Here is a 12,003-nt window from a genome sequence, read left to right as displayed (position 1 = left end):
ATCTTTTTTTGTGGTGTTTTTAAATCAAGTATTATTGATCAACTGGTAAAAAGAACACAGCTGTCGGACATTTTTTTAATGATAAATAAAACTAAACCTTTCAAAGCTGTCTTATAATAAATACAGTAATCCCTCGCTACTTCGCGGTTCACTTTTCACGGATTCATGACTTTGCGGGTTTTTAAATATAGTAGTAGTATTTCCTAGTCTAAGAACAACAAAACAAGTTCGGTGACTAAGTGCGTTGTAACACAGGCTGTGATTGGTACATGGGAGGGAGATGACAAATCACAGCTTCCCGCTTTCTAATCAGGCCCGTGATTGGTGCTTTGACTGATGCCCAGATCCTACAGCACCTCCCCTTGTCTCTCTGTCGCGGCCATTTCGCTTCAAGCTTTCTTGCCTAGCGGTTTACTTTACACTGTACTGTGTGTGATTTTTTTTTTTTGTGGTTTGTTTGTGTTGAACTTCGCTTCAATTTTCACCCCCTGCAATCGCTCCCAAACATGCTCCTTCTTCCAAGGTTGGTGCTGAGCCTAAACGCCAACGAAGAATGATGACGATTGCTACGAAGATGAAACTTCTGGATATGTTGAAGGAAGGGAGAACGTTTGCGGCTGTGGCTGCAGACTGGCTAAGGATCTGCAAGAGCGGTCACAGTAATGGGACGACGATATGGTTCGATCGGTCCAATTTTGCAACAAGGTCGACAACGTCATGACCACCTACTAGCTGCTCTTCAACCGGAAAAAGAAGCAGCGGCAGCAGCTGCCGATCACAATGTTTTTGCATCCTCGCAAAAAAGAGCCAGTTCCTACTACTACTACGGATACACCTTCGGAAACCGTGGAAGAGGTGCCCCAGGAAATGGCACCGCCGTCTGAAGAGACGTAAAATACAGTCATCGGCTGCGCAGTAAAAGTCATCATCTTCGTCAATCAGCTTCGTCATTATTTTTACTGCACAGCATATTCATCACCATCATCACGTCATATATAGGTACGTGTACTTCGCTATACAGTAACTGTAAACTTATCTATGGATTTCATATTGCTTAACAGTTGTCCCTGTTATTAATAGAGTAAATGGTGGGTTGTAAACAGTACAGGGAGGGTTTAAAAATGTCCAAATACACGTTAAATTATTAAATAAATATGGTGTCCCTACTTCGTGGAAATTCAGTTCTTGCGGCCAGCTTTGGAACCTATCTCCCGCGTTAAACGAGGGATTACTGTACACTATACACACCCATCAGTTTCACGTACTCAGTCTGCAAATTTTGGACTCGGTTCAACAATTGGTTCTCATGGCTGCTTAAATATCAGCAGTGAACACATAATTGTGGATTGCCTAAGACTGTCTTAAGTTAACAAAAAAATTCTTTGTGTTCATGGAACTGGTTGAGCCTTGACTAGACAATGAGGCTTACTCAGCTACAGTAAGTGTTGATTTCTTAAGTGCATTTTGTAGAATACTACCCCCTCAGGCTAGCAGCACTTTTATTTACAGACTAGGGCTATCAAACAAAAATTTTTAATCCTAGTAAATCACAGCATGTCCTGCAATTAATTGTGATTCATTACGGGTTTAACAAAGGTGATCCAGCAATTCCCAGTAGTAGGGAATGTGGCAGCTGTACAACTTAACTGCTCAAACTGCAAAGACTTGTGCCTTTGATCTAAATCCTTGATATGCATTTTCTTCACGTGGTTACAATTGTGTCACATAAGAATTGTCAGACCTGATGCATCTCAGCCCTGTTTCTTAACTAAATTTAGAGGTCTGTAGTCTAATACGGCCCATTTTGCTGTAAATAGTAGTAAATAATGCATTAGACATTCTTTCATTCATGTACTTCTGTCTGCAGAGGATTATGCAACAGGCATAATTTACCAAAGACGATGTACTTCTGTTGTATTTTAATTTGCCTGCACTACGTTTAGAAGTACCAACAATTTTGTCCTTTGAAACATCTGGGAGTGTGTTAAATAAAAAAATAAAATAAAAAAAAAGTACTGTATAATAAATTTAGTTAGCGGGATAGCTTCGGTCAAGGGTTTCCAAATAAGTCAAAGCCATTCAAAATGTTATACCTACTGGTTGGGGCCTCTTCTGTTAGAAGCTGATTGTGATGAATCAGAGCCCTTGGTTACTGCTAATAGTAGTTTTACAGCATGATACAATAGTAAACCTGTTAATCGAAGTAAATGCTAAATCTATCTGAAACAATAGCTTTCTGTTGTTGATTAATATTAATAATCCAAAATCTGTTTTGAAAATAATGGTATACAAAGACCAAGCTCACCATGCCTACACATGAGAAGGAATGGTGAGATTTGGAGACAATGGCTGAGAAAGACAACTCACTGTATTCTGTCTGTTGTTAACCTAATGTAGTTAGGTTAAAAAAAGAGAAGAAAATAATGATAATTATACTAATTACACTAAAAAGGAAAAATGCAGGAGAAGGAATGGTAAATTAAAACTTGAACCAAAACAATATAGAACATCTTGACACTGTCTTTTTCTTTTTGTATCGACATAGACAACTATACCATTTTTTAAGTTTAAACTCAATTTAAATGTCAAGTATTAGTTCAATTTCTTTTTTTTATTGTATAGCTTCAGAGAATGATTATTTATTGCACAATGACATAAAGCAACAACATCACTGTACTTTGCATTTCCATACATCCATGAGTGGCATCTATAAAAATCAGATTTTCATTTTAATTCAAAAACAAGAAAGTACAAATTCTGAACAGACTAAAATCGGGAATTCCACTGTCATTCTTATTTATACCTTGTTTCAGTCTTTGCTTTAGTTGTTTATTGACCTATTTTACATTGATCACAAAAATGTTTATTTCTGTTATCTTTAATTGTACTGTGATAATGCATTTTATGTGTTTCTTTAATTGCTTGATGTTTATATGTTGTGTATTGTAAAGAAAAATGTCCAGTAACTCTAAGTATAACATTTATTTTCAGCAGCATACCAGTATTACTTTCTAAATCAAAGTTTTTTTTTTCCCTTTTTCTTAACCATGATGGCTTTGTCTTTCTCTGAAGACAACAGAGTTCATCACAGTACGCCTTGTCATTCCCCCAAGAAGAAATTGGATGATGAATATCTAGCAGGTTAAATACTTGTATTTTTTTTCCCCAACTTTTCAATCTTTTGTATTTTATGAGCTGTTTATTTAATCTGTGACAAGTTTTTATTACGTATCCATTCTTTTGTTTCTACACAGTTTATTCTGGTTATGGTCATGATGGCTATAGGGTGACTAGATTGAGCAGTAATTTGGGGGTGCTATTAATTCTTTATACCTTTTATTGAGGCAGGTAAATTTATGGATAAACCTTAACTGATCACAAATAAGCAAGACCTTTGAAGTGACAGAACAAATGAAATATGAATGGACGGAATTTCTATGTAAATACCGTGAAACATAATGACTGATAAAAAACTAAGCACTTGCATATCTATGGTAGAACTGAAAACAAAATAAAGAATTCTATTCTAGCTAAAGTCCATGTTAAAAAAAAAAAAAAACAACAATGCAGCTATGAGGCTGTTTTAGCATAACACACTGTAAATATAGATATTTGTTCACTCTGTGGTCAGAGAATGACACATAAATTCTTTAGTCTTGCATTCATTTCTAGATATGTGATATTTGCAATTTTGTTTGTTTTTTGTTACTCTGCTTTTATGGTTAACTTACCTCAAGCAGCAGGGGGAACTGAGCTGCTGTCCCAGAGGTTCATGCATACACTTACCGTTGCATTTCAATAACTGCTGTCAGGAGCAGCTGGTAGACAAGTAAAAGAGGAAAATACACAAAATATACTTGTTGAAGTTACCTTTCTCCAGGTAAATTTGAAATGGCAAATGAATCCATAATTGATGTTGCACAGACGAGTTTATAATTGTCTTTTTCAATGCAAGATGTTGGCATTTTAAAAAATTGTACAAAGCATTTTATTCATGGTATTTGAGTGAAAATTTAACTTTCATGACAAATTTCTTTGAAGAACAAGTGAGCTAAATTTCAACATAAGTAGTCAACTGGGAGCTGGGTAATTCATGCAGACAGACGGATATACATGGGTATTTGCAGTAGGTGCTTTTTGCATTATATTCTTCCTGCCTCCCAGGCATGATTTCACTTTCTATACACTGCTCATAAAATCACAAACAGGAGTAATGTGATTCTCCTTCCTTCTTGAAAATTCTAACATAAAGTTGCTGTCAAAACACACTGTACTGGTATAAAACAATGATTTGCGTCAATCCCATAAAATTGTTCTTTGTTGATTTGGACCTTAAGACAGATAAAATCAGTCCACACCATATGTATTCTGTATAAGCATAAGTAAATGTTCAAGTTTTTCATCCATCTGTATCTACTCCTGAATCTGAAGACTAACAGGTTAAATTTGTTGAAGTACAGAAAATAAGATATTTGACAAATGAGAGAAGACCATTCAGTTGATCAAAATACTTGGTTTAGGTAATAGTTAAGCTGTCGCAATATCTCATCCAGGTGGTACTTAAAGGTTGTCAGCGTTTCTGTTTCAAACACGCATCTCAATAGTTTGTTCCAGATTCACACAATTCTGTAAAGAAGTGCACCCTGGCTTCAGTCTTAAATGTACTTCCCCTTTGTTTCTACTGGTGTCCTTGAGTACGTGATTCACCGTTAAGCTGAAAGAATATTGTTGGATCAGCTTTATCAATGGCTTTGAGAATTTTTAATTACTTGGATTAGGTCTCCATGTAGTCTCCTCTGCTCAAGACTATACAGGTTTAATTGTCTGGGTGTGTCAGAGTAGGACATGTCCTTAAGTCCTGGGATGCACTTGGGTGCTCTCCTCTGCACAGCTTCAAGTGCTGCTCTGTCTTTCTTGTACCATAGTGACCAGAACTACACACAATACTCCAGATGTGGTCTTACTAGTGCAGTTTATAGTTTGAGCATAACATCACTTGATTTATATTCGATAGTCCTTACAATATGGTGTAACATTTTATTTACGTTTTCAATGGCAAATTGTAACAATGAAAACATTATGTCAACCCCTAAATCCTTTTCAGAGGTTGCTTCTTGTAGGACAGTGTCTGCCATCTTATATTTATAATTGACATCCCTGTTACCCTTGTGTAGCATTTAGTATCCCTGGAATTAGAACACACACAAGAAATAGAGCTGTGTGGTATATAGGTACAGTAATCCCTCGCTATATCGCGCTTCGACTTTCGCGGCTTCACTCTATCGCGAATTTTAAATGTAAGCATGTCTAAATATATATCACGGATTTTTCCCTGGTTTGCGGATTTCTGCGGAAAATAGGTCTTTTAATTTATGCTACACGCTTCCTCAGTTTGATTGCCCAGTTGATTTCATACAAGGGACGCTGTTGGCGGATGGCTTAGAAGCTACCCAATCAGAGCATGTATTACATATTAACTAAAACTCCTCAATGCTATAAGATATGCATCCCGCGCTGAGCTCGATTGTTTGCTTGTCTCTGCCTCTCTCTCACCCTCCCTCTCTCTCTCTCTCTCTGACGTTCTCTGCGCCTGACGGTGGAGATGTGAGCAGAGGGGCTGTTTGCACAGAGGCTGTTTGCTTAGAAGATACTAACGCTCCTCTAAAAAATGCCGCTTAAACTTAAAAGCACACGTATTGATTTTTTGATTGTTTGCTTTTCTTTGGGAGCGCTCTCTCTCTCTCTCTCTCTGAAATTCTCTGCTCCTGAAGAGAAGATCTATTTCCATTCTTTTAATTGTGAGAAGGAACTGTCATCTCTGTCTTGTCATGGAGCACAGTTTAAACTTTTGACTAAAGGGTGCTATTTCATGTCTAGAGGGCTCTAATAATGTTAACAGTGTGGGAGAGTTTATAAGGGCTTAAAATATATAAAAAAATAACCATACAAACATATGGTTTCTACTTTGATTTTCATCTATCGCGGGGGGTTCTGGAACGCAACCCCCGCGATCGAGGAGGGATTACTGTACTGCAAAAGTACCGAGTAACCCAATTTATTGAAATTGTATTTATTAAAATACCAGCAATTTGGTACTTTATGCACTGTAAGTAAACAGTAGGTTTTAAAGACCTTGTGCTCAGTATCTCATTTGTCTGCTCTTCATTGCATTGGAGGCATACTCCATTGGACTGCCAAACTTGCCCCTTAACCACATTTGACAAGCAGAAGACTTCACAGGGGTATTTGACATGCTGGAAAATTCAAAGGAGGAACTGTGGTGGTTGGTAAAAGCGCATGTTTATGTGGTACATCAGGGAAGTGCATGATGGCGCGGTGCACCGGAGAGGCTGAGGTGGCAGTTCTATTATTTTTTTGAGGTCTGAAAGCTGATATCACTATAGAGGTCAAAATTTTAGTACTGATACTCCACTAATAAGTATAGAAAAAGAGGCTATTTAACCTCATGCAGTTTCTTGATGTGCTATTTTTGGTGATTCTAGATAAAGAAAATTTTGCTTTTCAAAAAAAAAAGAATCTACATTATTTCTGAAAGTTTTTTTTTTTTTCTAGTTTCTGTTTTTCAGGGTATGTAAATTAAGATCTCAATTTTTGCAACTAGCATGCACCACCTATATAAACATAGCATCTCTTTTATTTTTTTTTATTTTTTATCCAACTACTGGATTCTTTTTTTCTCATTTTCTCATATGTTTATATTTTATATGAGTTGCCTGCAAATTTACTTGAATTTAAGGTTAAACTTTATGCATTACTTAGCCTTCCACTTTCTGCTTTACAGAAGACCTTGAAATGTGGGATTTGCCCCTGGATGGAACTGATAACTTCAGTCTGAACAATGCTTCAACAACTCCTTTCAACACCCACCATATGATGACCAGGAGCAAAACTCCACAAAGGGAGCAATCCATGCGGCCACCAATCAGACCTGGAAGTGGACATCCTATCTATGAACAGAAAACTCAACAGCAGCCTGAATATCAGCCAAACTCAGGTTAAAAAAAAATGGCTTTCTGATTTTAAAACAATGCACCTTACAATTTATCGCAAAACTGTTTTTGAAACATTGTTACCATGTGCTGTAGTATTTGTTCAGTTTGTTTTAAAAAGCAACATATAGACAGATGTAAAAAAAAAAAACATTGAAAGAAAAAAACATCCTCTGCAATGTAAAACAAAGCCAAAAAACAAAGGGGAAACAAGTAGAATTTCAGCTAAAAGAATGATTAGCATTTAAGTAATTTCCTTGCAATATGAGTTAATATGCAGATATCTGCTTTCCACATTTGTTGTAATTTTTGAACAAGTGGTGCTTCTATAGTTCTTGTTTATAATGGGGGAAAACCACCCGTAAGCCAGACCGGTCTTGATATAGTTTTTAGCATTAAAAGCATTAAATTATCCCCAGTTCCCCACCCATTTAGTCAGTGAATCCTTTTCAAAATTCAAACAGCCTACCGCTTACAACCCATGGGCACTCCAGTTCACCAAAGTGGAGTCGGTGTTTCAATTAATAGTCTTTGCCCTTTAACACTAGAATTACCAGAGCCTACGAAAAAACTCGTAGATACGTCCCACCTTAAACTGCTTCTTAAATCCCTTCACACCTCTCCGCCAGCGCCCTTTGTCTTCTAAATGTGCTGATAAAGAGCAGCCGGCTATTCCATCCCCCCACCAATTTAGAACGTGCACGAACTTCTCTCAGCTCATGCCTTGATTGAGTATCTGGGAGTGAAGTGGAGTTTTAGAGTGGAAATAATAGATCGTTGTTTGGAACACACGCATTTCATGTCTGTTCCGTTTCTACAGTAATCTGTGTCAACACATTGTTAAAACAGAAATGTTTTTTATATTCTACTAGTAGATGACAAAATGTAGGCATAAACTATATAATGTATATATGTATGTATATATATATATATATATATATATATATATATATATATATGTGTGTGTGTGTGTGTATATATATATATAATATAAATATACTCCAATTAAACATAGAGTATATAAAAACAAGAATCATACTTTAAACATTCTGTTTGGGTTAAGTTTGATTAGAATATGAATGTAGTTTCTTAACATGAGGAAATATCTTTATTTGTATTGAATAAATGATCCTTTGTATGGCTAGTATTTGTATTGCAACACCGGCAATACATGAAAATTAATACTGCCAAATGTTCTGCCTTGATGATATGCATAAGATTACTTAAACCTTGTCACTAGTACATTTTTTAAAATCAGGAAATTTCATGGAACATTAGGCATGCTTTCTTCCCCAAATAATTTAAACTAGTTAAAAAAAATGGAGATTTGAGGATTAATATCTATTTTTCTTTCCTTTATACAGCACAATATGGTAGTCCGCACAGACAAGCCCACCATCTCAAGAAGAGAAAACTTGAGCCATCGTAAGCATAATTTTTAGCAATATTTTCAAAGCCTACTTATAAGACATTTTTGTTCATTGTATTTGGTTGCTTTTGAAGAAAAACAAAATATATGATTTAACTTTTCTTAAAAACTATCGCCCTCAGTGTTCAGACATTTTAATATCATGACAATACAGCAATGAGACCCTTGTAGTCTGCTTACATTGGCCGGATTACTTTGCCTGATCCTCTTAATAGAAATTTAAAGACTGGAAGGTTTGCAGCTTCCTCTTAATTTTTTTTTTTTTTTTTAATTTTATTTTTATTTACATAAATAGCTATTTTATCAGTGTTATTGTTGGATTCATATTTTTACATTTGTATGCCCTCATGTGTATTGGGTTTGTTAAATATAGTTATTTTAAATTTTGTGTAATGTTATTAAAGAAATCTACTTTTTTTATTAGTGTATACTCATTTTTATTTATAATGTGATCATTCATTTTTACTTCATTTGTCATGATGAAAATCATGGCAGCAACATGCTGAGGTACCCTTCAAAGCCCACCTATCCTCTCCAATTTCTTCAAACCTCTCCATGGAAATTCCCAAACACTCGAAGGCCAGTGTGGCATGTACTGTATGTCCTGGTTCTCCTTGGTCTTCTCTGAGTGGGCTGTGCATGTATGCACCACCCAAGGAGTGTGAACAGGGGCATTCTAACTACATGCCCAAACCACCTCAGCTGGCTCCTTACCATCCAGAGAAGCAGATGATGTGCATGAAGGTCCTCCTGTACTGCTGAGCTTGTCACTCTACAGCATCCAAGAGCGAGCATGGACAGGAACCTCATTTTTGTAATTTGTGTTTATGACTTCATCTTTCAGTTAACTACCCAGATCTTGTAAGCATAAGAATGGAAGGAAATGTACACTGACCAGCAAATGGAAAGCTTTTTTCTGAGGACCTAACCTACCTCGTCACCATCATGGTCTAGTACAATGTCCACAACACTCCTGTTTCTACACTGATTTGCTGGTCTGTCTGATTATCATCTCAAAATCCTTAAGTACTTCAACTGTTTCATGAGGAGCAGCTGCTTATTCCTTATCTGAAAACAGCATGCCACTATTTTCTGAGAAAGTTGACATCAGCCTTGGCTTCATCTATTGAGGTATCTGGCATACAGTATAGTTTGCAGCTAAGAGGTCTTCAGCATTTGTAAACCACAGAGGTGTAATTTTTAGGACCCCAAATTGCATACTCTGTTTTTTTTCTGATGGACCTCCATATTCCTGTCCATAAATACCGTGAATAGTAGGCAAGACAAAACTCACTGTTAGCAGAGTTCATTGCCCACAATGAACTGCCTTGTCTTACCAACCATGAAGACCTAATTCTTGCTCCACAAATATGGGGAATGAAAGGTAGTCTGTAGTTGCCCTAGAAGCCAAGCACCTCCCGGAAGATACTGTGGGTTCACAGTTGAAAGCATTTTCGAAATCCATGAAGTACATGTAGACATGATTGGTAAAAATCCATTCTTCCTTTTGCAAGTGTAAAATAAAAAAAAAAAAATGGTCCACTGTTCTGCACAGAGTGAAATCTGCTTTATTTCTCCCAAGATATAAAGAGTAGTCCCTATGCCAGTATTCCTGAAGAAGCTTGCCAAGAGGGGTGGAATAGTGTGATCCCCTCCCTCTTGTTAGGACTATCTCTCTTGACTGTCCCAAGGCTTTGTTCTCTGCTTCTACACAACATTGTATCCAGTGCTTTAAGTATTTCTTGTCAGATCTAAACCTTTCCACTACAGAAGTTCTTAATTGGTGCAGTGACCTTTGCTACAGACGGACATGGCTCAAACCAATGCTTTTGGCACTATCTTTGCCAAAGCTAAGTGAAAGATCTTTAATCTTTTCTTTCCATTTCTCAAACAAAATCCCAGGTTGAGATCAGCCTGGGAGCAGTCCCACTTCTCCTTCAGGAGTTATATGATGTTTTGCTAGAACTTCTTCAAAGCCAATCCAAAAGTTGGTGACCTTGCCAAACCCCCTAGCCACATGCAGGCTTTTGCTCTGGCCACTGCTGTAGCTGCTTCCTCTTTAAGGTGCCAGTGCCTCTTGGTCAAATCTGCTGAGCCACCTTCTAACCCTCTCCAACTTGACAGCTTTCCTTTCCCTACATCATTTTTCATCAGTTGATGGTACCCTTTCAAGCAGTGAATCAATGATCTCTAAAATAGCCAAATACTTGGAATAGTTTGCTATGTCTAATACTTACAGTCACATTTAGGTAACCGGCGTGTCCATTGGAGCAAACTGAGAATTGTGTAGCACCCAAAGCCAGGGCTTGTGAATATCTCCTCCCCCCTAAAACTCACGCAAGTCTTTTCCCAAAGGGTTAGAGGTTGAACTCTCCTAATCGAGAAGTTTGGTTTCAGAGCAAGTGTTCTGTGTAGAAAGGTGAATGGCAGTGATCTTCATTGGAGAAGTTGCAATCCAGATCCCAGGAGCCAAACATCTAGGATGCCAGAATCTGCCATACAGCCAAGGCTCCCACCACTCATCCTTCACCTTGGTGGTTATGAGCCCATATACTGTACCAGCTGCATGCCACATTTTTGGTTACCAGCCTGAAGGAACTGTGTGGGTCACTTAAAGACCCCTTCGGCCGCACAGCCAGTTCTGAGTGTATTTACAGAATACAAGACTATCATTATGACCACTATTGGATTAAATAAATAGTTGTTAATCCCTCTAGGACTACGACCTTGGTGTGGTGGGGAGGCCTGTGTCCGTCAGTGACCCATAGAAACCATTTTGATGTCTGCTCTCCAACAGAATACTCGGAGCAAATTGGCCTAAAGAGTTGGGATCAGATGAAATGGTTGTCTTCATTCAGTCAGCCTTTTTGTAAGGTGAATGTCCCCACATGCTCAAATTGGCCTTCTTTGGTGTTACTTTTAAGGAGATGCTTTTAAATGCTATGAAGCTGTGGTTGTGACTGTAGACACATTGGACATGGCTGCCTTGGGAGACCACTCGGTGGCTGTTTGATTTTATGTTTGGTGTCTTTTTTTTTTTTTAAACCAGCAAGTGATCAATGGCTAACACATTGAGAGAGCAGCAGGTCTGCAGCATACAGTTATCTCCAGAAACTGTCCCCAAATTGTGCAGTTTTTAGGCTGTGTAAATTCCTATTGTTTTAACCACATACTGTATTAAATAAGAGAAATATTTCATTTTCAAAAAGATAAAATACAAACAAGGCAAAGTCAGACACTTAAGTTACTGTTCAATTCTGGCCTCCTATTTGCATTGTGACATTGATGGAGCGAATTTACTTGCCTACAAAGAAAATGTTTATAAATTGTTGAAATGTATCCTGAACGTGCAAGTGGCTGTCACTTGAAAGAGGTTTTTGTTATGTTATTACGGCAAATGGGTACATGCAGGAGAAAAGGAAATCCCTGCTAAATGTACACTTAACTTATAAAGGGTAGTGGCCCAAATGTTTGGAAACCAACCATTAATGGTCGATTATCAAAAAACTTGTGGCAGTGAGAAGAGAGATGGTTTGTGTTAGGTCATGCTGGAGTGAGACTTTA

General features: G+C 37.4%; 1 protein-coding gene across 4 annotated transcripts in view; it reads left to right on the top strand.

Annotated features, from left to right (window-relative positions):
- Positions 1-10,374, top strand: part of rad52 (RAD52 homolog, DNA repair protein) — a 61,208-nt gene extending 50,834 nt beyond the window's left edge. For 2 of the 4 annotated variants that reach the window (XM_039770088.1, XM_039770087.1), the window contains exons 10-12: positions 3,073-3,141; positions 6,803-7,015; positions 8,375-10,368. In XM_039770088.1, the coding sequence (XP_039626022.1) occupies positions 3,073-3,141; positions 6,803-7,015; positions 8,375-8,439 (347 nt within the window). In that variant the 3' untranslated portion in view covers positions 8,440-10,368. Of the gene's footprint in view, positions 1-3,072; positions 3,142-6,802; positions 7,016-8,374 lie in introns of all 4 variants that reach the window. The other 2 variants (XM_039770086.1, XM_039770089.1) reach the window with 2 other exon arrangements.
- The last annotated feature ends 1,629 nt before the right edge of the window (positions 10,375-12,003 follow it).

The sequence above is a fragment of the Polypterus senegalus genome, chromosome 11, assembly GCF_016835505.1.
Source record: "Polypterus senegalus isolate Bchr_013 chromosome 11, ASM1683550v1, whole genome shotgun sequence".
Taxonomy (NCBI): domain Eukaryota; kingdom Metazoa; phylum Chordata; class Cladistia; order Polypteriformes; family Polypteridae; genus Polypterus; species Polypterus senegalus.
Note: the sequence above shows the minus strand (reverse complement) of the source record. Positions and strands in the feature narration are given on the sequence as shown.